We start from the raw sequence: 27901 nt of genomic DNA, 5'->3' as shown, positions 1-27901 counted from the left end.
GCAGAAAGTAAAGATGGTTATTTTATAGTATATACCAACTTTGTTTTCACATTTATGTTTTAGCTGACAGCAAAGCTTTTTTCGTGTGTGATTTAAAATACATTATTTATGTATGCATTTATTTATTGTTATTGTGTTGTAACTAAAGACGTTTTTTGTTAGTTTTTTTTTTTTAATGGTTTAAATATATTTATTTATTTTTGCACAATTTGTGCTGAGTAGCATCTTCTTTCTAAACGATCTTTGTACTTCCTGTTCTGTGTCGCTCTCGCGGCAAAAACAGACCGCGCCAAAATAGGAAAACATTGACCAAAAGGGACAATTCTTTTGGGTTACTTTTACTCTCAATAACTATAAATGTCCAGTTAAACACACGTGAAGGGGCTGTGTGGTCAAGGTTTAACGTGTGTGTTTCTGGCGGGTAGAGCGATATGGTGCTCCAAAACAGTGGGCGATTCAAAGCTGACCGTGGAAGACAAAGTGGCGGAGATCAAGAAAACCAGTATGTCTATCTCCTCTTTTTTCATATATTGTTTTTACTGGCGAATATGAGGTATTTACAAGGATTTTTGGACCTCATCAACATACTCAGAAGGAATCGATAGGTCGAATTACATTGTAATGAATGATACTGAGCTGTGAGAGCTATGAAAATATCTTTTAGTTAATGCTTGAACCTTTCTTTGGACTCAGTACTGTTAATCTATTAGGGCTTGTTCAGTATTGCAATGGTGATAGTATTGTTAGTAGAAGTAGAAGAAGTATACAAAAATATTGTAGTACTAAGTTAGAATCAAAATAATCAATCAAAAAGAATCAACCTTTTTCGCAAAAGTGCCTGGTTATTTTATGATACACTGTGCAGCCTTAATTTTCTATGTTCACTTGCAACCACTGCCTGAAAAGTTGTTGTATTGTATTGCATTGTATTCTAATTATAATTATGTGCACATTTACATGACAAAAATATAAAGCATAATATGTTTGGGTGTAATTACAATTCAGTATTTTTTCTTAGGGATGATGGATCATCATTGTCCGCTCTCAAGAGGCTGGAGCACAGCCAGTTTACAGATGAAATGGACTCTCGTTTCGGATTCGACAGAATCCAAGAACCAGGGGAGAAGACTGGCTGGCTTATTAACATGCACCCAGCAAGTTAAAATTGGTTTGTCATTTATGGCTTGTCGCTAAACGGGTCAATAACATGCTTTTATCTTACTTAGACCGAGATCCTGGATGAAGACAAGCGACTAGTTAGTGCTGTGGACTATTATTTCATTCAGGAAGATGGCAGCAGGTTTAAGGTGCACATACAAAAGGCATGCAATATTTAATGATACTGTGAAACTGTCTTACTTATTGCTCACTTTTTTTTTAGGTTTCCCTTCCTTTCAAACCATATTTTTATGTAGCAACTAAAAAGGTAAGTTATAAATGGTAATTTACATTCCAGACCAATAGTTTGAACTTACAAATATGTGCTTTAAATGCAGAATTGTGAGAGAGAAGTGATCTCTTACCTCTCAAAGAAGTTTCAAGGAAAAGTGGCAAAGCTGGAAATGGTCCCCAAAGAAGACCTAGACTTGGTGAGTATACAGTGTATTTATTATATGCAATATTTTAATGAAAACATGTTCAAAATACATTTTAAATTATGTATGGTCTAGCCAAACCACTTGGTTGGGCTTAAAAGAAACTATATCAAGCTTGCCTTCAACACCATGGATGACCTTAATAAAGTCAGACGGGAGATTGCACCAGCAGTACGTAAAAACAGAGAGAAAGAGCAGTCCAATGATGCATACACCTCCATGTTATCAAGGTAGAAGCAATAAATCACAGACTGGTTTTCATTTACCGGATATTTATATGTTTCAATGCCTAACACAAAACGTTCTGTATATAGTGCTTTATCAGGTGGCAATGCGATGTCAGTCGATGAAGAAGCAATGGCCAAAAGTATTTCTGAACAACTGGACAACATTATAGATATGCGAGAGTATGACGTGCCCTACCATGTACGGGTGTCAATTGACTTGAAGATCCATGTGGTAAGAATATACACATTAATTTTATGTTTCGAAAATCAACTAACATGTTTGCTAAGATTTTCAAGTTAATTCATTATATTATTTTCAGGCTCACTGGTACAACGTCCGATACAGAGGTAGCTCCTACCCGCCTGAGATTGTACGAAGAGATGACCTTGTGGAGCGGCCAGTACGGACTTTTATCACTGCATATATTTTATATTTACATATCATATCATTATTTGCCTTTTTCCACTTTCTAAGCATGCCAAATATGTTTGCAGGACCCTGTTGTTTTAGCATTTGACATAGAGACCACCAAACTTCCACTGAAATTTCCAGATGCAGAGACTGATCAAATCATGATGATTTCATATATGATTGATGGTCAAGTAAGTTTCGGTGTTTATGCTCTACTTATTATTTCTATGTTTGTTTATTTGTCTGTCTCTTGTTATACCCGTTTGTCTCGTTTCCACCAAAGGGCTTTCTTATCACAAACAGAGAGATTGTGTCAGACAACATAGAGGATTTTGAATTCACTCCTAAACCAGAGTATGAAGGTCCCTTTACTGTCTTCAATGAAGATGACGAGGTACATCTCAGAATGTAAACCCAGTTTGATATGTTTTGTAACTTGTGATATTGTCCATAGGTTGCCCTTCTTAAGCGCTGGTTTGATCATGTTCAAGAGACCAAACCAAACATTTTTGTGACCTACAATGGAGACTTCTTTGATTGGTGAGGTTTCTATTCCAAGTGTATATTCCTGATATTAACTATATTGATTATTGTCAGTTAAATCAATGACTGGCTTCTATTGGTTTACCTGAAATTTGCAGGCCTTTTGTGGAAACACGGGCATCCCTTCATGGACTGAGCATGTACCGAGAAATTGGTTTTCAGAAAGATAGCCAAGGGGAATACAAGTCCAGCCAGGCCATCCACATGGACTGCTTAAAGTATGGTTCAAATAACTCTTAAATATTTTGAAATCAAAAGTTATTTCTCAAAACAAACATTATTTCTTTATCTAATATCAATCTCTTTAACAGATGGGTAAAAAGAGACAGTTACTTGCCCGTTGGAAGTCATAATCTGAAGGCAGCAGCCAAAGCTAAACTAAGCTATGACCCTGTTGAACTGGATCCAGAGGAGATGTGTCGCATGGCAACCGAGCAGCCTCAGGTACCAAGCATTTCAAAGCTTTGTTTAATAAATCATGATATTGGAAATGTAATGCACTTGGTTTGTGTTTTTTCAGACATTAGCCACTTACTCCGTGTCTGATGCAGTTGCCACTTATTACCTTTACATGAAGTACGTTCACCCCTTTATCTTTGCTCTGTGCACGATCATTCCAATGGAACCAGATGAGGTTTGTATAGTTACATATACATTGTATATTCATTTTACAATATGTTGATCATTTTTTGTGTTTATTCAGGTGCTGCGTAAGGGTTCTGGGACACTGTGCGAAGCTTTGTTGATGGTTCAAGCCTTCCATGCCAATATAATCTTCCCAAACAAACAAGAGCAAGTGTTTAACAAGCTAACTGATGATGGACATGTTTTGGACTCAGAGACTTATGTGGGTGGTCACGTGGAGGCACTTGAGTCTGGGGTGTTTCGCAGTGACATTCCCTGTCGCTTTAAAATGGTAAATGTTCCCTGAAATCATTAATTTGGCAAATCGTACTAATCTATATATCACATATTCTGACTTGCTAAAATTTCACAGAACCCAGCAGCATTTGACTTTTTGTATCAGAGAGTTGAGCGCACAATGCGTCATGCCATTGAGGAGGAAGAGAATATTCCTTTAGAACAGGTTACAAACTTTAATGAGGTAGGTTTGGATATGGTACTAACATGAAGTTGTTTTGTCAAGTACACTTAAAAATGTGATGTATACCTCCAGGTGTGTGATGATATAAAAAATAAGTTGACATCCCTTAAAGAGGTTCCTAATAGGATTGAGTGCCCTCTTATTTACCATCTGGACGTTGGTGCCATGTATCCCAACATTATTCTCACCAACCGTCTCCAGGTAAACAATAAACAACAAGCAACATTTTAACATTCCACATCCACATATTATATTTGTTTCTTTAACAGCCATCTGCAATGGTTGATGAGGCCACTTGTGCTGCTTGCGACTTCAATAAACCTGGAGCCACTTGTCAGAGGAGAATGACCTGGCAATGGAGGGGAGAAATCAGTCAGTTTTACTTTTCAATCATATCTGAAACAAAACTTAAAACCTAAAATATTTCAAAATCTGTTACACTATTTCGTTTTAATGACAACACTTTTATTGCCAAAACCAATGCTCACAAAGTTGTAATGTCTCCTAGTGCCTGCCAGCCGCAGTGAATTCCACCGTATTCAGCAGCAGCTGGAGTCTGAAAAGTTTCCTCCATTTTTCCCCAATGGTCCTCCTCGAGCATTTCATTCTCTAAACCGCGAGGAACAGGCTAAACATGAGAAGAAACGACTGGCAGGTTGGTAACCTTGGAAAATCTCTATTGTTTAGATTATATATGTCATTTTTGTTTTTGTTTTTCACCATTCTTGGCACTACAGATTATTGCAAAAAAGCCTATAAAAAGGTGCATGTAACCAAGCTGGAGGAGCGAGTCACCACCATCTGTCAAAGAGAGAATTCCTTCTATGTTGATACAGTCAGAGCCTTCAGAGATCGGCGATATGATTTCAAAGGACTTCACAAGGTACTTTTTGAACACAGCACTAAATACTGCACAACTACTACATTAGAGTGTAAAATATTTTTTAATAAAGGTCTGGAAGAAAAAACTGTCAGCGGCCCAGGACAGCAACGATGCAGCGGAGGTGAAGCGTTGTAAGAACATGGAGATCCTGTATGAGTCTCTGCAGCTGGCACACAAGTGTATTCTCAACTCTTTCTATGGCTATGTAATGAGGAAAGGGTATGTGTTGACACTGTCAGTCAGTCATAGAAAAGATGTTTTATGTCATATACTTATGCACTTTCTTTAGGGCACGTTGGTACTCCATGGAGATGGCTGGCATTGTGTGTCATACTGGAGCCAACATCATCACACAGGCGAGAGAGCTCATCGAACAAATAGGGTGATTGTTATCATAATACTTTATGCAATTAACTAAATTACTACTTTTGCCTGAGATTGTTTATCTTAATACTAAGCCACCATGACTGTGCTGATGTCTTCTACTGTTATAATTTGTGTAAATCAATTTTTTATCTCTAGCATCTGCACTTTACATTGGATTTGCAAAAGTATCATTTTAACTTTTTTATTGCTGTCTCTTAAAATATATACTATGTAATATTTTTTGTTTTCGTAGGAGACCCCTTGAGTTGGACACGGATGGTATCTGGTGTGTCCTTCCAAACACTTTTCCAGAGAACTTTGTTGTGAGGACGAGCAATGAGAAAAAGCCTAAGGTGACCATCTCGTATCCTGGGGCCATGCTGAATATCTTGGTAAAGGAAGGATTCACTAATAACCAATACCATGAATTGGTTGACCCGGTGTCTCTCACTTACAACATCAAATCGGAGAACAGCATCTTCTTTGAGGTGGATGGACCATATCTGGCCATGATCTTGCCTGCCTCTAAAGAGGAAGGTAAAAAGCTGAAGAAAAGGTACATGACATTTGTAGACCGAGATTGTGGCTACAGCAGTTTGATTATTTTAATGTCAAGTAACGTTAAACTATGTTCAAAGGTATGCTGTGTTTAATGAAGACGGCTCTCTAGCTGAGCTCAAAGGTTTTGAAGTGAAAAGAAGAGGAGAACTGCAGCTCATTAAGATTTTTCAGTCATCAGTTTTCGAGGCTTTCCTCAAAGGTACAACTCTGGATGAGGTCTATGCATCTGTGGCCAAAGTGGCTGATTACTGGCTGGATGTACTCTACAGCAAGGTAAACCATTCTTTTTTGAGTTTCTATTTAACGCCTATAATTATTTTTAACACGCTACTTATGAACAGGCTGCTAATATGCCAGACGCAGAACTGTTTGACCTGATTTCTGAGAATCGGTCAATGTCTAAAAAGCTGGAGGACTATGGGGAACAGAAGTCAACGTCTATTAGCACCGCAAAAAGACTAGCTGAGTTCCTGGGAGATCAAATGGTAAAAGATGCTGGCTTGAGCTGCCGATTTGTTATTTCTCGAAAGCCTGAAGGATCACCTGTTACTGAGAGGTTTGTCTAATATCCGCTACATTATTACTGAGAATCTGTAAATGCCATGAGGACTAAGCCTGATGTACTTGCTGTGTTTAGAGCGATTCCTTTAGCCATCTTCCAAGCGGAGCCCAGTGTGAAAAAGCATTTCCTTCGAAAATGGTTAAAAATGCCAAGTCTACATGACCTGGACATTCGTTCGGTTAGTAGAAAATAATCATCATAAATCAATGCCTGAATAGTTAAATGACTGAATCTTTTGTCACAGATTGTTGACTGGAATTACTACATAGAAAGGTTGGGCAGTGCTATTCAGAAAATCATCACAATCCCAGCAGCTCTGCAACAGGTGCTTTTTTTACCATTTCCTTTTTAAGTTTATTAATACTATTAATTAATTATGCTTACTATAATTATAAGGTGAAGAATCCTGTACCGAGAGTGAGGCATCCTGACTGGCTCCATAAAAAGCTTCTGGAAAAAAATGACATCTACAAGCAAAAGAAAATCAGTGAGCTATTTACCAGTGAGGGCAAGAGACAGGTATGCGGTTTATTTGACAATAGTATGGATTCATTTAGTTAATTAAAATGCTGTGTATAATTTTAATTTTACTATTTGACATGTTTTTTCAGGTGGCTCATCTGGTCTCCGACAAAGGACAGACTCCTGACATTGAGGATTTTGGGATGCCAAAACCCATTCAGCCAGCCATTCTCATCAGCACAAAAAGGAAGCGGTCTTCGCAGCAAGAGGACAGCCAGGTGGAGTCTCAGGACCTGGAACTCACACAATCTTGGAGAGAGATACTGGGTCCTCCACCACCCATGGGATCCTCAAAGGTAAACATTGGCAAAAACTTTAATAGAGAATAAATAACTGTATATTTTAGGCTTAAAATTTGTATCAGCGAGAATGTAACATTTTGGTATCAATTGTTGATCAATCATCTCTATAGACTTATATGACCATCATGAATAATTTATTAAATAGGAACAACACCTGGTTTGGTTGCGATACCATAAGAAAAAGTGGGAGCTGCAGCTCAGACAGAGAAAAGAGAGGAAGAAGAAAAGGAGACTGTTGGATGGAGAAACTCAGCCGACAGGAGGAGTGATCAGAGATGGACCCACCACTGGACTAGGGAGTTTTCTGCGAAGGACTGCACGCAGCATCTTAGACATGCCCTGGCAGATTGTGCAGGTAAAGGACTATATCTGTGTAATCCCTCAGTCTGATTCATAGTAAAAGCCAAAGTTAAGTCTGTCAACTGGACAAAAAGGTGTAGGAGTGAAGACTTTTGGGTGCTCATCCAAGCTGCTTTTTCAGTTCTGGTCATATTGCTAGTGGACACTGCCTTATGCCTCTGAAAGGAGGAGCTAACTACACTGAAACTGTAAACAGCTATTGTTTACAGTTTCAGCCTGAATGTAGACTGAATGTAGGCCCATTAAGGCTTAAACTGTGAACAATAGCTTTTTGCCTTATAACTATCTGAAGGGAGGAGCCAACTACACTGACACTGCAGTGTCCACCAGCAATGTGACCAGAACTGAAGAAGCTGCTTGGATGAGCAGTGAAGCGTCTTCACTCCAGTTGATAGATTTAACATTGGCTTTTACTAGTAAAGGATTATAGAATACGCTCAACTGCTTCTAATTAAAGATTAAAGTCTGTCAATGATATGTTTTTCTTTCTTTACTTCCAGATTGCAGAAACCAATCACCCTGGCCTATATAAGCTCTGGGCTGTGATAGGGAATGACCTTCACTGCATGAAGCTTAACATCCCTAGAGTTTTTTATGTTAATCAGAAGGTTCCAAAACAGGAAGAGGGTAGCACTTATAAAAAGGTATTGTATATAGATTGCTTACTACAAACATTAGTAAATGATGCCAATAAAGTAAAAAAAAGTATTTCTGCAACAGGTGAACCGCATGCTTCCACGCTCCAACATGGTGTATTACCTTTACGAGTACACTGTACCAGAGGATATGTACCAGGAACACATCAACCAAGTAAATGCTGACCTATCTGCACCTGATATTGAGGGAGTCTATGAAACACAGGTATGTATATTTGGCCCGATATATGGTCTTGTTTTGTGGAAGTATTTGGTAAATATGTGTACTAAGTTAAAATTTTCCTCACATTTAGGTCCCACTGTTGTTCCGGGCTTTGGTGCAGCTTGGTTGTGTTTGCATGGTCAACAAGCATGTAGTGCGGGACCTGGCTGGTAGAGAGGCTGACGTGTATGACCTGGAGCATCTGGAGATGAGATCTTTGGCACAGTTCAACTACCTGGAACCAGGTATATTTAATGCTTGTCAAAATTATAGATGAAGACACTTGTTACATGTTTCCTCTTCTGCACACCTGCTTGAAAATGACATGATGGCGTGAAAAGTGCCTCATACAAAGAAATATAGTACATTATTTTGAAATCCAGATTGATGGCAAGAATCTTTTTTCGATTTAGGGAGTGTTCGTCATATGTACCTTTATCATCACAACCAGGGCCAAAAGGCACTCTTTGGTCTTTTCATCCCATCTCAGCGCAAAGCCAGTATTTTCATTCTGGATACAGTAAGAAATCCTTTGACTTTTTTACTCCTTAAAGAAGTACTATGTAACCTTTTCTGGTGTTTGGCATGTCACCTGCTTGCCTTCATATGTTTTACCTAAAATGGTCCACAGTGACATTAAATGTATTTATCTCAATGGATGCAAGCTCTTTGGGTCACCAACCACAGTAAGTAATGGGTCAGATATGTTCAATGTATTCTTGAGCAATAGATACACCAGCAATTGAATACATACTAGATATACTTTATACAATATTGTGGAGCATTCAAAGCAACACATCATCTACGTGGAGATAAGCTGGTGGCAGCCCCCCACTTGAAAATTTTAATAGTGCACCTTTAATATTGTCCTTGTTTTGCTCAGTTTTATAACTTGACATCATCTACTAGGTTCGAAGCAATCAGATGCCCAGCCTGAATAATTTGTACAGTGCTGAGCGCACTGCACTCCTGGAGAAAACAACAGAGGAGCTCCTCCCTCCAGAGAAACATAACTTTGAGGTTCGAGCTGAAAGTGATGTAAAGGCCATCTACCGTGCACTACAGCGCATATTGTTAAACTACAAGGTAAACTGGGATCACTGTAATTGAATATATGACAAGTTAAAATGTGTAATACTGGAAATGCACTTTTTTTCTTAGGAGGAACGTCGGGGGCCCACACTAATTGCAGTTCAGTCAAACTGGGAGTTGCAGCGTCTGGCTGCAGGGATGACAGTGCTGGAGGAGTTTCCTGTTGTTCCAGTCCATGTCATAGATGAGATCAGTTATAATGTCCTCGACTGGCAGAGACACGGAGCACGGCGCATGATTCGTCACTACCTCAATCTGGACAGCTGTCTGTCACAGGCCTTTGACATGGCTAGGTATGAGCTGCAGTATGTGAGTGTGTGGACCTGATCTGCAATAGTACCTACATTATCTTGTGTCACCAGGTATTACCACTTACCAGTAGGAAACCTACCACAGGATATCTCCATATTTGGGTCTGATTTGTTCTTGGCAAGACACCTTCGAAAGCACAACCACCTGTTGTGGCTTTCACCCACCTCCAGACCAGATCTGGGCGGAAAAGAGGCTGACGACAGCCGTCTGGTCATGGAAAGTGATGACAGAAGCTCGGTAGAAATCAATGCACAAGGATGCTACTCCACAGGTGGGTGTATTATAGGGCAGAAAGCTGTACCTAATGGATAAAAATTTCAAAAAATCTTTTTTCTTCAGTTTGCGTAGAGCTTGATCTGCAAAGCTTGGCAGTTAATACAATCCTCCAATCACAACATGTAAATGACATGGAGGGCGGGGCTAGTCTTGGTGTAAGTTTTGATGTGATCCAACAAGCATCTTTGGAAGACATGATGTCTGGAAACCAGGGAACAAGTGCATTGGCAAGCTATGATGAGACAGCACTTTGCTCCAACACTTTCAGGTTCAGTATGTTTGAACCACAAATAAAATGCTTTATATTGCGCATATAATATAACTTTGTTCTAATATGCCGTGTGTGGACAGGATCCTGAAGAGCATGGTGGTAGGATGGGTCCGGGAGATCACACAGTACCAAAATGTGTACGCTGACAACCAGGTGATGCACTTCTATCGTTGGCTGCGGTCCCCTAGCTCTCTGCTATATGATCCTGCTCTGCACCGCACGCTGCATAACATGATGAAGAAAGTCTTCCTACAGTGAGTGCTTTGGTTAATATTGATAAAAAATACATGCACATTTTTGTATTAGACTAGTAATCTACATATAGTTAAGTGCTGCATGTAAAATAAGTGGATTTAGTTGAACATGCAATAACCACTTCTGATTTTAACATATTTGCTGCCTTGCCTACTGGTATTGTATTTTTGTATCTTTATTTACAAGCTTTCTGTTTTCAGGTTAATTGCTGAGTTCAAACGCCTTGGCTCCACTGTTGTTTATGGAAATTTCAACAGAATTATCTTGTGTACAAAAAAGCGAAGGATAGACGATGCCATAGGTTACATTGACTACATAACAAACAGGTTAGTCTAATGATATTGATTGTAGCATTGTTGGCATCAATGTCACGTTTGTGTTTATGTGTAAATTCAGAAAAAAAGCATTGTCTTATATTTGTTTTACTTGCAGCATACACTCCAGAGAAATCTTCCACTCATTGTCGATATCGTTTGCTCAATGTTGGGAGTTTTTGATGTGGATGGACCCAGCCAATTATGGAGGCATAAAGGGCAAACTGCCCTCCAGCATTTTGTATGGCGAGGTACTTAATAAGTATATAAATATAAGATTGGTTTTACTTCGCCACTTATTTCTACTACTAATAAATCTGTATCCTCTTAGGGGGGAGCTAAGCAGACCAAAGCTGAAAAACAAGGAGAGGAAGATAGTGAAGATGAAGAGGAGGAGACTGTGGAGGAGGAGGACCAGGATGGAGAGACAGATGAGGTTGAAGATCTGATTGAGAGCAACTGGAACATAATGCAGTACCTGCCTCAAACAGCCTTCTGTCAGAAATATTTTCTGATGATTGTCTCTGGTAAATATACTTTCTCTTGTTTTTTTATTTGATTATTTTGATATTCACATTTTTTTGTACTTTAGCCTACATTGCGGCCGTGTATCACAGCATGAAAGAGGAGATCCGGCGTAATGCACCTGGAGCCACACCAATAAAACGGCGAGGTGGAAGTCAAGTTACACAACAAACTGTTGGAGACTTGAGTGCTCTTCCTGGTAAGTTCTGCTTTTTTTCTTGCAGTATCCCAAAATATATATTTTTAAAACATCATTGCCATCCTCCATCTTGTTGGTTTGCTAATTTACCTCAAGGTTTCTTTAGCTCACTTAATTCTTTGTGTTTAGGAACCATTTCTTTCTCTCAAGAATACGTGTCTGGTGAGCTGACTCAGAACATTTTTACCATCACTCAAAAAATCCAGAAGAAAGTGACAGGAACCAGAAGTGTGACCCAGCCGTCAGAGATGTTCCCAGTTCTACCTGGTTCTTACCTCCCACTTAATAACCCAGCTCTTGAGTTTATTAAATATGTCTGCCAGGTATATAACACTCATTTCTCAAGTTTAAGCTTGCATAATGTCTGTTACCAGTAGAGTTTCCCCTGTTCGGCTCAGGTGTTGTCATTAGATCCCAACATCAGCAACCAAATGAACAAGTTAAAAAGAGATCTCCTGCGCCTTGTGGATGTGGGGGAGTTTTCTGATGCCGCCCAGTTTCGTGATCCCTGTCAGTCCTACGTGCTGCCAGAAGTAATTTGTCATCACTGCAATTTCTGTCGAGACCTTGACCTCTGCAAGGACCCTTCTATAGGCCAGGTAAGGCTCCTCCAATAATGTTCTATTGTTTTGTTTGCCCTCTACCCCTTCTTCTCTCATGTCACGAATATTAACATTTCAGGATGGGTCAGTCTTGCCGCAGTGGTTTTGCTCAAATTGCCAAGCTCAGTATGAGACAGAGTCCATAGAGATGGCCCTGGTGGAGGCTCTGCAGAAGAAACTCATGAGCTACACACTGCAAGACCTGGTAAAGTAGTTTAGTATCACTGTGTTACGATACCTATTTTCAAGAGAATAAATTGTTATCAAAAGATTTCCTTTTTTAGGTTTGCAGTAAATGTAAAGGAGTGAAGGAAGCCAACATGCCTCTATATTGTAATTGTGCTGGGGATTTTGAACTCACTTTCTCAACAAAGGTTTGCCATTTTACCTTTTCAAGCTTGTAATCTCTATCCCCTCCATTTTAAATATTATGTTTATCCTTTGTGCAGAGTTTCTCAGAGCAGATCACAGTATTTCAGAGCATCTCATCTCACTACAACATGAGCTTCTTAGGTGAGACTATCGAATGGCTGCTCGCTATGAGTCCACATTTGATTTCAAAGACTCGCTAAAGTACCATCTTCACAGAAAAATCAGAAAACCCATATACTGAAATTGTGTTGTAGCCATGTGTCTAATAATGCACTAAAAACAATTGTTCAGTGATCAAATGGACATACTGTTTTTTGTTTGTTTTTTTTAATTGTGCGAATGGGTGAATTTCCTGTACAGCAGCATCAATTATAAATCATATGTATTAGACAAATTAATTTGAACAAATAAATATGCACGATAACATTAATATTGTGATTCATGTTTATTGACCTTATTTATTATCTATCACTGTCACATAAGCTTGATTGCCACAAAGCCTCTGTCTGATGTAAGCTGTTCAATATAATATTTCAAACTAAGGCACAATTAGGCTTGCACAGCATAAACTAAAAAAAAACATTTTTGGGCAATTCAAATGTATTTGGTGGTAAAAATAGAGCTACCATTTATTATGTTAAGAGTTCCAGTGTATTATGTTAAGCAGGTTTTTAAATAGAGCTCCCATATATTATGTAAAGCAGTTTTTTAACTTGCAGTCATTGTCTATGTGGCAGTTCCCCTTTCTCCTTTTGTGGTATAGACCACAATCCATTAGTCTTGAGTCTCATGCACCGTACACCACTGAGGCTCCAGATGCATTCACACTTCCCCGCAATCTTGTTAGAGAAACCCATTTGATGGGAAATGTTGCCTTCATTTGATTATTGCTCAGTGCTGCTCATGTGCCTGCTCCTCTGTTCCACCAGTGTATCCCAATGAAAACACAGTTTGACGGGTTTCACCATTATTTTCTGAATTGAGTTAAAATTGACCTAGATATATGAAATTTTTAATAAAGGTTTTATGTCATCTTTGGCTCTAGATTTGGTTAACTCACTTAAACTAAATGCTTAATAAACATTAAAACTAATTTTAATGGTTCACAATATAAATATAAATAAGCACTATAAGGCAGTATTACACTGTATAGTATGGCTTGTGTTGTACATTCCCTGTTACAAGATATGTTTGGGAATAAATGCTACAACTAAACTAGATCAGCAAAGATGATTATATATTGTCTGTGTATTTGGATGACAGACAGCTAGTTTCAGGTAGCTCCATTTGAATCCATACTCTTCTCAAAGAGGACGCAGTTCCAAAAGGGCAGAGGAAAGTGTTACTACTGCTACAGCGGGACACCATCTGACAGGTCTGAGTGTGTAGAGCCATAGTCGACGATGTATCCAAACCCTGTGGAAATATGTTGCATGGGTTCTTTGGCAACCTAAAATCACAAAAAGATTTCATTAAGCTAAATTGATGTGTTATATTTAGTTTTGTGTGCTTTTACTCACTTCATCAAATTTTTTTTCACTGTAGACTTCATTCTTGTCAATAAATGTAAGCATGATCCAGTCACAAATAATTGAGCACTAAAAGAAGACAACAAAGCAACACTTTTATTGTAAAATAAGTCACAACATACTGTGAGCGCACATGTTTAAAGAGATGGTAGTAAGCTTACAATCCCAACAGATGTCATTGCTGTCACTATACTGATGATTGTTGGAACAAGACTAAATTTCCCAGCCTGCAAGAAAGAAAGTGCCCTTTTAGCATGTCCCCTTAATACCATATTTCAAATGGTTTAAATAATTAAAGATAATTAATTCTTACATGTCCGTGAACTATGACATCCAGGCGGATACCAAAAGCCTTGATAAGTGTCCTAGACTCTACTCCATCCTTGCTGTAATATTTGCCAAACCTATAAAATATAAAGATATGGTTGTGGGATATCCATATCCATACAAATGTTTGTGCATTGAACTTATAAGTGTTCATATTTCACCTGTAGTAATAGCCTGAATTTGATAAATCTTTCCTCATATCAAGACGGCGAAAAGAGTATGTGGGTTTACAGTTTGATGCATCCACGTCTAGGTCACAGTGCCAGTTAATGACCACGCCAATCACTCCACCCTGATCAGAAAATAGTGGAATTTTTTAAAAAAACTGTTTATATTTTCAAAATATTTATGACATTTTTTGCTCATAACTTTATCGTGCCATAAGACACTTGACAATTGCACTTACTGTTTGGCACAGCTCGTTAAAATTCTCCCTTGCCTTATTAGCAATGTATCCCAGTCTGAAGTTTGGACAATAGGGCTCTTTCTCTTCATCATAATGGCACTTATTCAGGTATCTGCGCAGCATGCGCTTGTTTGGAGCATATTTTATATTCCCTCTGGCAAATATTTTATATATTTATTTCAAGAACAGAATACCAATTATACGTGAGCATACCTTAGTACTTTGAATTTAGGGAAGTGGATGGAGTTCCTGATAAATACAGTAAAATTGATGGCCTCCACTAACGCTGGTTCACTGTGGAGGATACCAAAGAAGATCTTGTTTCATGGCAAGATCATATCTGCATCAGCCCTGCAACAATTTAGGTCTGTTATCAGACTATTAAAACTGACTGCACTTACCGCACTGCTGCATAATCTTCAACAGGACACCAGCTCTGGATTTCACAGGTTTTAAATGTGTTGTTATAGTACCACACACATCTCCCTGTCCTTCTACCTACCAAACAAAGCAAAAGTATATTATATAAATATATAATTGAAGTATATAATGTATCAAATGCATTATTAAAGCTGTACCATGGCCATTAAAGTTGACTTCTCCCTCCACGCAGTCTGAATCTGATGTGCAGTTGGCATTGTTAACCTGGTGATACTAAAAGGAAGAAACACTTAGGTGTAACTGATATTCTTTATTTAATTACATGGTCTCAGCATAGAGCCAGTGGTCAATTTAAAGAGATAATTTGTAAGACTTTCACCTCTGCGCAGGTTCCTTGCTGTTGATCATATGTGACTTCTCTTCTCAGTATTGTACTGATTACATCCCCACCCTGAATCCAACAAATATACTTAGATGATGATGTAGCTTAAATGATTGTGACATCATAAGTAAGAGCAGATACATAAACTAACTTCAGATGGTCGGGCATACTCTGCAGTGTCCAGAATGTTGTCACCATGAACTGCGATGCCCTTCATCGTAGTGTAAACAGAACTCTCTGGATGAGTTTCAATCTCTTGATAGGCTTTCTGGCTTATAAAAACATACCTATGGCATAAACAGTAGCCTCAAGAGACTTTATTTTTGCATAGAAATAAATGTTCTATTTGACATTACACAGCAGTTGTTTGGCTTGTTTTGCTGAATCCTAGAATAAAATTACATAACCAAACATGTGAGCATAAACAATTAGTTGGTTAATCAAATGATTAATGACTGTAGTATGCACCATCATGCCACTTCCATTTTCAGAGCCCACAAACCCAAGTTTTACATTTTAAAACTAGTATCACAATCAGAGCTGATAAATGCTTTCAGACTTACCAGATAAAATATGTGATGACAAGAAACTGAACACCTCTGTAAATAACTCCAAGAGTATTGTTTTTAACCACCATAACTTTTGGGGTCTCATAGTCCCAGAAACCTAAAAAATAGTCCTTAATAAGCTCCCGAAGCCCCATTGAAAAATTGTGAATAGCTTCACACATGTTGAGCGACAAGGCTTCTTCACTTTGTATCCACTTTTTTCATTCTTCCTCTGTCTCTTGTCCTCATGTACACCAGCAGCTCAGTTTTACAGTGAGCACATCTCTCCTCAGCATCACTATCCCACAGACACAGAGGGGGGGTGGGGTAGGTTCACATTTTCTCTATCCTTCCCAAATCCCAGAACAGCGATTATTCCATTATAGTAGTCTTGCTTATGGACTGCACTCATCACTGACTGCACTGTTTAACATAGTATATAAATTAGAGCTAAGCATGTATGTGCAAGGAGGACGAATCAATGAATAAATAATAAACCCTACAGGAAGTCAGCCATATTGGATCTAACCCAGGATTGACAAAATCACTCATCATAGTCTGTTGACATTCCCTCCAACAGTTTTCATCAAACACACTTCAAACTTGGCCAAAAAGGTTATAAATTACATCTTAAATAAAATGTCAGGCGTGGTGATGGTGATTTTTCAACAAAATGTTTTTTTTTATTTTTTTTATGTGTCCATTCAAATCTATCGTCAGATTTTAATAAAGCGCGTGTACATTTCTGAGCTGGACTAATGACATTCAAATTAAGATTTAAGATGGCTCTGTAGCGCCCCCTTCAAGTCTCATTTTTTAATATTTCATAAAAGCCAATCTATTTGTCTTGGACTTGTGAAAGAATTTACAGAGATGCTCTTCATAATGGGGAACAATGTGACAAAGTACCATCATTCTAACTCTTATCGTTAAAACATTTAGGAGAGAAAAAAAGATTATTTTTATTATTTGTATAAGTCTCAGGGTGTGGCTCTTAAGGAAGTGGCCATTTTGAAAGTAAAAAATCCCTTGAATCTTTGCAAACATTTTCAAATTCAAACAAGCCCAATGTGGTGTTTGTATTTTAATGACTTGGACATAATGATATGCAACTTAAACTATCTTTAAAAATAGCTCTCCAGCAACCCCTGTACAGTTGTAATGGAGTAGGATTTTTTTGTTTTGTTTGTCGTAGTGTAATGAAATTTGAAACACACCCTTTATGTGACCATCAGCAAAAAAGTCTGGCAGGAGTGGGCAAACTTTTTGACACACGGGCCACAATGGGTTAGAGAGGTAGCATTGTCAACACTGATTTCCATGTGGTAGTTTACATGGTAATTTTTCACATAATAGTTGAGTAATTTTAATTTTAAATGTGGAGTGTGATGTTTTTAAGTGAAAGAATGGGAGAGTGCACAGTTTGATTGTAAATGGATGGATACTTGGATGCATTTTAATTGTTTGTTAACCTGTTAATTAGTTTTAGCTAAATCTGGTGTAAAGCATCTCTTCTTTGAGATTAATGTGTTTTTACATGGTCCCTGTTAAAATAAACCAATAAACAAAACTGAACGAATTTACAGTGGGATTCGAATCACGCATTTTCTAACTTGAAGGCAGTAGTTATGCCATCAAATCACAAAGTGCTGTTTTTAAAATTATGGAAATAATTATCCAAAGAACGCAAATCCATGATTTCAAAACAGACGGGTTTTTTAATACAGGCGAAAGGAGGGCAGCCTTAGACAGGGGTCCTGACTGTTTGGTCACGTTAGTCTACACGTGCGCTGGGGAATGTGTTGGCAGCAAGCAGCTTTCCGGAATTAACAGTCAATTAGCCATTATATATTTTGATTAGATGTTGGGATAAGATTGTATATTGTAGCATAATAGTCGCAGTATATATAGGTTTCTAAATGGGAGGCCTTCAAAAGAAAAAGGTAACCCAAAACGTTTGTTAATGTTTTTACTTGGTAGCTTAGCTTAGCGTGGTTGTAGTGGCTAAAGCTTTTTCCTCTCCTAACATTTGTGCTTATGTGGCTTAGAGCGCTCTTTTGTTTCAATGTATTCGTTTTAAATGCAAATTATGTTTATGTTTTAGTTCGAGAGGGGGTCTGCCACAAACTACATTACGAGAAATAAAGCTCGCAAGAAGCTTCAGCTGAGCCTCCCAGATTTCAGGTATAGTAGCCTAAATCAATGTCAGGCGGTACGATTAAATGCATCTCTCACGTCACCAAGCTAAAAGTGCATTTCCTTTGCTGTTTTGTCAACACCTGAGAATACATGTTTTGTGTCTTTTACGTTGCAGACGGTTATGTATCCTCAAAGGGATATACCCACATGAACCCAAACACAAAAAGAAGGTGAACAAAGGTTCAACTGCTCCTAGGACATTCTATCTGCTTAAAGACATCCGCTTTCTGCTTCACGAGCCCATTGTTGGGAAGTTCAGAGAATATAAGGTAATTATTAACTGTAAACTTTTATTTATATCTACTATCAGTTTAGTAGTTGTGATCTTATCAAAATGTTCTTGTTCCTCAGGTGTTTGTTCGAAAACTAAAGAAGGCATATGCAAAAATAGAATGGTCAGATGTGGAAAGGTTAAAGGAGAATAAACCAACCTACAAATTGGACCACATCATCAGAGAAAGGTGAGTGTCATAATTAAAAACTACTAACAGGCACTGACTTAAAATTACACTGATGCGGCTTGGTCCAATAAAATGTGCATCAAGCTGTATCTGTGTATGTCCAGGTAGGGTGCATACCCAAAAGATTAAATTCTGTCAACTAAAAAAGTCAACCTTGTTTTGCTAAGTTCTATGAAGACTAGACTTAAATTTGATATATGCTTAGTTATGCTTTTCAAATTGAGAAAATCTTTCAAGAGTTCTTCTCCAAAAGTGCTGCTGAAAATGTTTTGTTGCTCTATCAAGAATACCCCATGTATAGGCAAGGTAAGTTTGTATAGCACAATTCGTACACAAAGTAACTCAAAGTGCTTTACAGAATAAGAAGGACATTAAAATCACACAAATCAAAACATAAATAATCACAAATAATCATCATAAAATTAACATTAAAACAGAAGAGTGCAGAATACAAACCTTTCAGTTGTATGCACAGCTAAACAGAACTGTTTTGTCTGGATTTAAACATTGTCAAAGTAGAGGCCTGTCTCACATCTTCAGGAAGACTGTTCCAGGTATTGGCTGCAGAAAACTGAAATGATGATTCCCCATGTTTAGTCCTGACTCTGGGCACCAAAAGGAGGCCTGTCCCTGAAGTTCTCATAGTGCGAGATGGTTTATATGGCACTAACATGTCGGTGTGCTTTGGTGCTAGGCCATGGAGAGACTTGTACACATGCAGGGCTGCTTTAAAACCTATTCTTTGAGCTACAGAAGCCAGTGCAGAGACCTGAGCACAGGACTTATGTGCTCATACTTCCTGGTTCTAGTCAGGACCTGAGCAGCAGCGTTCCGGATGTACTCTACTTCTCACTTTTTAACTCTTGTATATTGTACTAATGTGATGTATTTGTTGTACTTTTTACCTGCCTGGGGACTGCGGATGTAAATTAGCTCTGTAGCTATAATCCGGCATATTTACATTTGTTTACAACAGATGTTCATTAATGTGCATTGTCCCTATCAAATAAATAAATAAATAAATACTGCAGCTGTGTTAACTCAGGTTTGGAGAGGCCAGTGAGCAGGCCGCTACAGTAGTCTAACCTACTGGAGACAAATGCATGGATAAGTCTAAGTCTGGCTTTGACAGTATACTTAGTTTATATTTAGTTTTATTTCTCAGTCGCTTTCCTTTGTCTACAGATTTTCTTGAATTATTTTTTTTTTTTGTGTGCAGGTTCCCCACCTTTATTGATGCCCTCCGTGATATTGATGACGCACTCTGCATGTGCTTCCTTTTTTCTACGTTTGCACGAACTGGAAAGTGTCATGTACAAACCATTCAGCTGTGCCGGAGGCTTACTGTGGAGTGGATGAACTATGTGATCGCATCTCGTTGCCTCAAAAAGGTGATAAGCCAACATGCCCCAAGAATTTTATATTATACTTATATTCACTATTTCTTGGTTTAAAGTTTATTAGACAATTTATTGATAGACCTAATGATCTTTGTTTCTGTTCCAACAACAGGTTTTCCTTTCTATCAAAGGAATATATTATCAAGCAGAGGTGATGGGGCAGCTCATTACATGGTTGGTGCCGTATCAGTTCTCTCATGACGTAAGTACACACTCATTAATTTATCCTGAATTCTCCAAAGGGTGAATAACCCAAGATAACCTTTGTTTATAGCACCCCACAGATGTTGACTACAGAGTGATGGCAACTTTCACAGAGCTCTACACCACTCTCCTGGGCTTTGTCAACTTCAGGCTGTATCAGTCTCTTAATTTGGTTTATCCACCAAAGGTGAGTTGCTTAAGCAGTATTTAATAATTTTCACAAAATTTAACATACCCAACTAAGGGCAATGTAGCCTATCCAATTAATGCTGATTTATGCTTCAATGAAACCATTTTGCAGTTGGACAGTAAATCTGAGTCAGAGATAAATGAACAGAATGAGGAGGACTATGCCATGAGTTCCGAAAGCTACTTGGAGGTAAAAAAAAAAAAAAGAAAGTAATTGCAAAATAGATTTGAGACACTGGGTTTGTTGGTTATGTGGATAAATGTTGTTATTAATATTTTTGGAACAAATATCAAGTCATACTTGTATATGTGTGTTTTTCTTTCTTTGCATGAAGAAACTGTCTGCCCTAAGTGCCAGTCTAGCTCGAGTGGTGTCTTCAGTTGAGGAGGAAGAGGCTCAACTGGACCAGTTTCCTACTGAAGGGGCAAGAGAACTTATTTGCAAACACCTTGTAAAAAATGAAAAACAAAACCTACTTGTTGACCTCAGTTTTGTAATGTTGTAAGCCCAAGTCGTACCTTTTTTTAGAAGTGTGAGACAAGGGATTGTTGCTCCATGTTTGGTTGCTAAGACCAAACTTCCCAGGGTAAGAAACACCCTGTTGTTTCTCACCCTGGGAAACTTGTTTTACCCTACAGATTTAAGCCTAAAATAAGTACTCACTTTTCTGGAATTCATATACTCACAATATATCTAATTAAAGTATCTGTTGGCTTTTTTGCCAAAACAAAAATAAATACATAAAAATCACACCGTAGTTAAGTGACTGAATACAAGCTCTTGTGTTTGACTAAGTTCAAGTCAAAACAGTACTTATCATTCAGTAATTGATCAGTAATTGGGTAATAAAAGTGAACATTCTCACTTGCATTTCTGTTTATATAGCGTGGACATAGAACAGTTACAAAGCACATTTCAAATTATTATCTTGTAGAATATTAAGCAATTTTCTACACAGTACAGTGCCTTTTTAATGGGCTATACAATTTTAACTTACACCATTGTGGTCATGCTTATTTTCTTTATTTTAGGAAGACATGGAAAATATGGAGGCCAGGGAAAAGGAACTCAAACAGGAAGAAAAGGCAAAAAAACTGTTTGAAGGCTTGAAATTCTTCCTCAATAGAGAGGTCCCCAGAGAGTCCTTGGCATTTGTCATCAGGTGAGTCATAGCAGCTCAAGGAGTACATTATTGGCATTATTTTCAATTTTTACATGCATATAACTTCATATTTCTACACTGTTTTAAAATCCGGCCTTGTTTTACTGGTTTATCTGTGTACAGATTTAGTCTTGGTTGAAGTCTTCTTGATTAGCCAAATGACACCACTTTTACTAAGTGTACATGGTGTGAAAAGTGATTATTTGTCAATATAGCCATGTAACCTAATTCAGACAAATCCCTAGTTTTTATATAATAGCTGCTGTATAATCGCTCTCCCTTTCAGATCTTTTGGGGGTGAAGTTTCTTGGGACAAATCAGTTTGCATTGGAAGTACATATGAAGTGACAGATGAAACCATAACGCATCAAATCGTTGACAGACCAAGTGTTGATAACCAATATATCAACAGGTATTTTCTACATGCTGCAAACAGTTCTTTCTAATAGATGTAGAAAGCTACCCCATTTTTATTTTCAAAAAGTTGTCATTTATTGGGTGTTATTATCTTTTTTACAGATTCTACATCCAACCACAGTGGGTGTATGATTGTGTCAATGCAAAGATCCTGTTGCCAGTAGAGGACTACTTCATTGGTGTGACCCTACCACCACATCTCTCTCCTTTTGTGGAGGAGAAGGAAGGGGATTATGTGCCTCCAGAGAAGCTAAAGATTGTAGCTATGCAACAAGGACACAAATCAGGTATTAATGGGTTTCAACTTCCTGTTTATTGGCGACATTTTGAGGAGTTTTCACCAGTTCAAATACGATCTGTTTTAAATTGTTAATTGCTATAGCAACGGTGCCTTTTTTTTTTTTTTTTTGTTAACATTGATGGGCTTCTAGACAGGCCTGGTGAATAGATGTACTGTGTATGCTGTGGCTGTGAGTGTGTTGCTCTGGTGCAGAGGGGATGGGGCTCACATGGGCAGGTGCTCGTTCTTGTACGTGTGGAATGGTATAAAGGTCCACATGCATTCTGGATCTCATTTCTGTTAGCCTGTAAGCGCATCACAATATACAAACCCCAGGACCCACTATTTACACAACTTCTTTGCTTTTACCAAGATGCAGTGTAATGCTAAGCTTTTTAGCTACTTAGATGTTTATATTGGTAATACTTCTGTAGTGACTGAAGATGAAGAGAACGAAGATGAGGACAGCAATGAAGAAGCAGAAGAGGAGGAGGAGGACAATGACGAGGAGGAGGAGGAAGAAGATGAGGAGGAAGAAGAGAACCTAAAGAAACTGGAAGAGCAGAGATCCAAGGGCAAAGTAATACAGTTTCACTAAATGCATGGATAAAAAATATGTAATCCTTATTGGTTGGTTGTCTCCATGAAGTCATTACAGGTGAAAGTGACCCCTGGAAAAATGAAGGTTGAAAATCCGGCACGCTTGGAGCAAGAGGAAAAGGCAGAGGAGAAACGTCTGGCCATCATGATGATGAAGAAAAAGGAAAAATACCTCTATGATAAAATCATGTTTGGAAAGAAAAGAAAAGTCAGAGAGGTTTGTTGATTTTTGTTAATGATTTACTATAGGGTTATACTGATATGATTCACACAAAACCCCTTGGTGAGATAAGCAAACATTTTAAACTTTGCAACCTTTTCACCTCTGTTAGCATTTCTTAATATTTTTAACTGCATAAGGATGTGCTGGTATCTCAGTTTCAATATTTGCAGTTCAATGGATGGATGCCGGCGAATAACCAAATCCACTCTACTTTTGCAGGCAAACAAGTTGGCAGCCAAGAGAAAGGCTCATGATGATGCTGAAAAGGCAAAGAAGAAAGCGAGAAAATAAACTTGCTAGGTACACATTACGCTGGATATAAACATGTTCGCACAGGCTTGTTTAGATTAATGGTATGTGCTTAGTCAAGTTGTATTGTAAAAATGGTTTATAAAAGTCACCAGTAAACAATTAAAATATTAAATTCTCTTATTCAAATGTCTGCTACCTTGGGCAGTTTATATAAACTAACTTTTAACCCTTTCATTATGTTTGACTTTTATAAATAAAATAAGGACAGAGCTTGGCATTTTTTCTGTGATTTGTTCTCACAACATGGTATGACAGATGTACAAGCTCCCTGTCCTTTGATTACTCTTGTTCTCTGGGTGGGGGTGGGGTGGTGGTGCTGAACAGTCAGCAGAACCACCACCTTCCCAAGTGAAGGATTCATCTCCAGCGTCACTTTCCCCAGGGCCCTCGACACAGGCCTTGAACCTGTCTGTGACAGCCCCAACCGAGGTTTCAGTCCTAGCAGCACCCCTATCACCTCCCCTGCCCACAGACCAGCCCTGGGTCCCCTTTGCTACATCTACTTCCTCTAGGGACTCCTCACTCTCCTTTTCCTCCCCACCTTGACCCATGGCCCTTCCCAACCATCTAGAAAGCCTCATCAGATCAGGAATTAAGATGGCTCCCCTCACACTTAATATAGAGCGATCGAGAGTTCTGGCATCAACTATTCTGAACTCTTTCCTGTACCCAGCTATATCCCCTCGTCTTTCACCCAAACTCTCCCCAGCTCCGCCTCCTCTGCCCTCACCTGGTCCCTCATCCAAACTCCCCCCTGCTTGCCCTTCCCTCCCAGAGCTGTTATCACCAAGAGCTAGGACACACAGGGCCTCTGCTGTTTCAGGACATACAGTCATGATAAAAATATCATGCTGAGGCCCTGTGATGGAGCTATATCTACAGTTACGCCATGTAGACTGATTAACAGAAGGACAGTTAGACTGTCCAATCAGAGAAATTTAGTTCACATTCTCTGTAAGAAGATAAGATCCAGCCCTACTGAAACTAATCTGAAACTTGCTGTGCTCAATGTCAGATCTCTATGTAACAAGTCATTTTTAATTAATGATTTTATTTCTTCTTTTAATCTTGATTTTATGTTTTTAACCGTAACATGGCTTGACAAAAACAGAAGTAATGCAGTAACTGCATTAGTGGAATCAACTCCACCCAACTTCAAATTTGAATCTGAAACACGAGTAAACAAAAAGGGTGGAGGTGTGTGTGTGTGCGTGCATTGTTTAAAGATAATTTAGTTAGTTACAAGTTGTCATTTAGGGGTGGTTTCATCTTGTATGTTTCTTGTAAATTTGAGCTAAAACAGTCACCCTCCATACTCTACTTAGTCATATACAAACCTCCCCAGCACTGTCTGAGTTTGTCTGAGATGATTTTACTGAGATGCTTTCAGTCGTATGCACAGACTTTGATTGTTTAGTCATTACAGGTGATTTGTACATGTGGATAATGTGTTTGACAGAAATGCTAAAGAGCTTAGTTCTGTCCTTGAAACCTTTGGTCTGACTCATGTCAGCGAGCCCACCCACAACAGAGGACACACACTGGACCTGCTCATCACAAAAGGAGTAAATATTTCAAATTTCAATGTGGTGGATGTTGCTCTGTCTGATCATTTCTGTGTCTTCTTTGACCTGTCTGTTATTCCCAAACCAGCGGCTGGTCCTGCAGTTGTTCGAAGGAGACACATAAATGATAACACAGGTGCACTGTTCATGGAAATGATACACTTTGAAAATGCCTCATGTTCTAATGCTGATGATTTGTTGAACTCTGTGACTTCGAGTGGTTTGAATATTTTGGACACCATTGCCCCGATGAAGGTTAAAATGGTTAAAGATAAGCACTTTGAGCACCTTGAAGGTGGAAAAGCGCTATAGAAAAATGTGACAATTTACCAAAATGTGACCAAGCAGAAAGCGCCATGGAGGAATGACGACTCGGTCAGGGCACAGAAAATGGAGTGCCGGAGGGCCGAGTGGGGAATGGCGCAAGTCAGAGCTCCAGGTTCATTATGAGATTTACAGAAAAAAGATGCATATGTACAACCACACTATGTAAAACAAGGCAAAGGTATTTTTCTGACATTATTGGAAGTTGTAACAACTCTCGTGTCCTGTTTGCAACAGTAAACAGATTAACAAACCCCCCAGCTCTACTGCTGTTGGAACTAATTTCCACATCTAGTGCAATGAGTTTGCAGTATTCTTTAATGACAATGTTCAGGGCATTAAAAATGCCATAAATTCCACGATGCAAGTAACACCTGAGCACCCACCTAGACACTTAGAGCTGACTCACTTTGCACCTGTAACTGACAAAACTGTCCAAGGGATTGTCACCAGCCTGAGTTCATCTACATGCTGCCTCAATGTGTTACCCACTAAATTTCTAAAGTCTGTGCTCCTCAGTTTGCTGTCACCACTCACTTACATAGTTAACATGTCACTTCAATCTGGAACATTCCCAAGAACTTTGAAAACTGCGGTTATCAAGCCTCTCCTAAAGAAGAGCAGTCTTGATGCCACGATATTGAACAATTACCGACCAATCTCAAATCTGCCATTTCAAGGCAGAGTCCTTGAAAAAGTTGTTTATCAACAGCTTATTAAGTTTCTGCGAATTAACAACTCCTTTGATGTTTTCCAGTCAGGTTTTAAACCCCACCACAGCACTGAGACTGCTCTTATCAAGGTGACAAATGACAACACTGACGCAGGCAAAGTCTCAATCTTGATCCTGTTAGATCTGAGTGCTGCCTTTGACACTGTGGATCATGGGATTCTTCTACAGAGACTAGAGGACTGGGTGGGCATCTCTGGTACAGCGCTAAACTGGTTCAAGTCCTATCTAGAAAACGGGGAGTGCTTTGTTGAAATTGGAAAATGTGTCTCAGATAAAATGACCTGTGGAGTGCCCCAGGGGTCAATCCTGGGACCCCTGTTGTTCAATCTCTACATGCTGCCGTTAGACCAGTTAGTACACAGTAATAATGTCTCCTACCACAACTATGCAGATGACACTCAGATCTGTCTCACTGGCAGCAGGTGAATATGAACCAGTGGATTCACTCTGCCGCGGCATCCAACAGATCAGTGTGTGGATGCAAAACAACTTTCTCCAGCTAAACTCAGACAAGACTGAAGTCATCATTTTTGGCCCATAGAAACAGAGAAAGTGTCAGCAGTCACCTCCAGTCTCTCTCTCTAAAACCTTCAGGCTAGAAATCTAGGGGTAATAATGGACTCAGACTTGAACTTTAACAGTCACACCAAATCAGTAACATCTGCAGCTTTGTACCACCTAAAAACATTGCAAAAATCAAAGGTTTACTGTCAAAGCCAGACTTACAGAGACTTATCCATGTGTTTGTCTCCAGTAGGTTAGACGACTGTAATGTCCTGCTCACTGGCCTCTCCAAACAAGCGTTAAGACAGCTGCAGTACATCCAGAACACTGCTGCTTGGTCCTGACTAGAACCAGGAAGTACGAGCACATGTGTCCTGTGCTCAGATCTCTGGCTCCTGTGGCTCAGAGAATAGACTTTAAAGCAGTTCTGCTTGTGAACAAGTCTCTCCATGGCCCAGCACCAAAGCAAATGGTAGTGCCATATGAACCATCTTGCACAGTGAGGACTTCAGGGACTGGCCTCCTGCTGGTGCCCAGAGTCAGGACTAAACATGAGGAATCAGCATTTCAGTTTTCTGCAGCTAATACCTGGAACAGTTTGCCTGAAGATGGGAGACAGGGCTCGACAGGTTTTTATTGTGTACTCTTCTGTTTTAATGTTAATTGTATGATGATTATTTGTGATTATTTATGTATTGATTTGTGTGACTTTAATGTCTTTCTTATTCTGTAAAGCACTTTGAATTACTTTGTGTACGAATTGTGCTATACAAATAAACTTGCCTTGCCTTCTCGGTCAAATCCACCCATGGCCTGCACACATCCCACTTTTCATTGAGTCTTGAACAGTAGACTCCTCTCCCCCAATCTGCATTCCGTGTGCCCACCCAGTCCATTCCTGTCCTGGCACAGCACAGCCAGAACAACAAGAGCCACAGTGTCGTGTCTGAACATCACAAGTGGGAAGGGCATCACGAATCCAGTAATGTCCTGCTCTCCAAGAATCTCAAGCCTGTGTTGCTCATGTACAGTTACTTTATTATAAAATATAATTCATACCATTTTTCATATATAGATAATATGGCAGTGGTATGCTAGAGGCACTTTGATAATGTACTTACACACTTGTTATTCCCCTGATATTTGGTTATTTGATTGTGTGGATACTGTTTGGTAAGAAAGCATTTATAACATTGTCACAGAGCAGTATTAATCAAAGGGTACAATTACCATCTTTGTT

General features: G+C 38.9%; 3 protein-coding genes across 3 annotated transcripts; 2 read left to right on the top strand and 1 right to left on the bottom strand.

The window, feature by feature from the left end:
- Positions 1 to 261: 261 nt before the first annotated feature.
- pole (polymerase (DNA directed), epsilon) lies at positions 262 to 12942 on the top strand. Its single transcript, XM_033971944.2, has 48 exons — positions 262 to 502; positions 1019 to 1154; positions 1227 to 1307; positions 1382 to 1426; positions 1497 to 1589; positions 1671 to 1825; positions 1910 to 2054; positions 2143 to 2223; positions 2318 to 2425; positions 2518 to 2628; positions 2689 to 2774; positions 2876 to 2995; positions 3089 to 3221; positions 3298 to 3411; positions 3481 to 3693; positions 3775 to 3882; positions 3955 to 4083; positions 4152 to 4254; positions 4391 to 4537; positions 4620 to 4765; positions 4836 to 4984; positions 5055 to 5147; positions 5385 to 5687; positions 5770 to 5965; positions 6034 to 6248; positions 6330 to 6432; positions 6499 to 6579; positions 6651 to 6773; positions 6866 to 7072; positions 7224 to 7433; positions 7939 to 8082; positions 8159 to 8299; positions 8388 to 8541; positions 8710 to 8816; positions 9206 to 9382; positions 9458 to 9681; positions 9751 to 9971; positions 10040 to 10244; positions 10328 to 10501; positions 10703 to 10828; positions 10935 to 11067; positions 11148 to 11343; positions 11409 to 11540; positions 11670 to 11863; positions 11939 to 12139; positions 12222 to 12347; positions 12427 to 12516; positions 12592 to 12942. Exons 1-48 carry the CDS (start codon positions 432 to 434, stop codon positions 12712 to 12714), a joined length of 6873 nt encoding a protein of 2290 aa, XP_033827835.1. The 5' UTR covers positions 262 to 431; the 3' UTR covers positions 12715 to 12942.
- A 923-nt stretch (positions 12943 to 13865) lies between these two features.
- p2rx2 (purinergic receptor P2X, ligand-gated ion channel, 2) lies at positions 13866 to 16322 on the bottom strand. The gene is made up of 12 exons (XM_033971946.2): positions 16103 to 16322; positions 15691 to 15826; positions 15537 to 15608; positions 15355 to 15430; positions 15178 to 15274; positions 14990 to 15070; positions 14777 to 14930; positions 14532 to 14662; positions 14357 to 14447; positions 14205 to 14270; positions 14035 to 14112; positions 13866 to 13964 (listed from the first exon to the last, which is right to left on the bottom strand). Exons 1-12 carry the CDS (start codon positions 16267 to 16269, stop codon positions 13866 to 13868), a joined length of 1248 nt encoding a protein of 415 aa, XP_033827837.1. The 5' UTR covers positions 16270 to 16322.
- Positions 16323 to 17833: 1511 nt separating this feature from the next.
- Positions 17834 to 23751, top strand: pes (pescadillo). The gene is made up of 15 exons (XM_033971945.2): positions 17834 to 18030; positions 18192 to 18271; positions 18402 to 18555; positions 18638 to 18747; positions 19967 to 20138; positions 20260 to 20349; positions 20422 to 20538; positions 20653 to 20730; positions 20876 to 20965; positions 21573 to 21703; positions 21990 to 22115; positions 22223 to 22407; positions 22835 to 22980; positions 23050 to 23217; positions 23443 to 23751. The coding sequence occupies exons 1-15, from the start codon at positions 18007 to 18009 to the stop codon at positions 23512 to 23514; spliced, it is 1743 nt and encodes a 580-aa protein (XP_033827836.1). The 5' UTR covers positions 17834 to 18006; the 3' UTR covers positions 23515 to 23751.
- Positions 23752 to 27901: the final 4150 nt, after the last annotated feature.

The sequence above is a fragment of the Periophthalmus magnuspinnatus genome, chromosome 9, assembly GCF_009829125.3.
Source record: "Periophthalmus magnuspinnatus isolate fPerMag1 chromosome 9, fPerMag1.2.pri, whole genome shotgun sequence".
NCBI classification, from domain to species: Eukaryota; Metazoa; Chordata; class Actinopteri; order Gobiiformes; family Gobiidae; genus Periophthalmus; species Periophthalmus magnuspinnatus.
The sequence above is the reverse complement of the archived record's forward strand: the minus strand, read 5'-3'. Positions and strand labels throughout refer to the sequence as shown.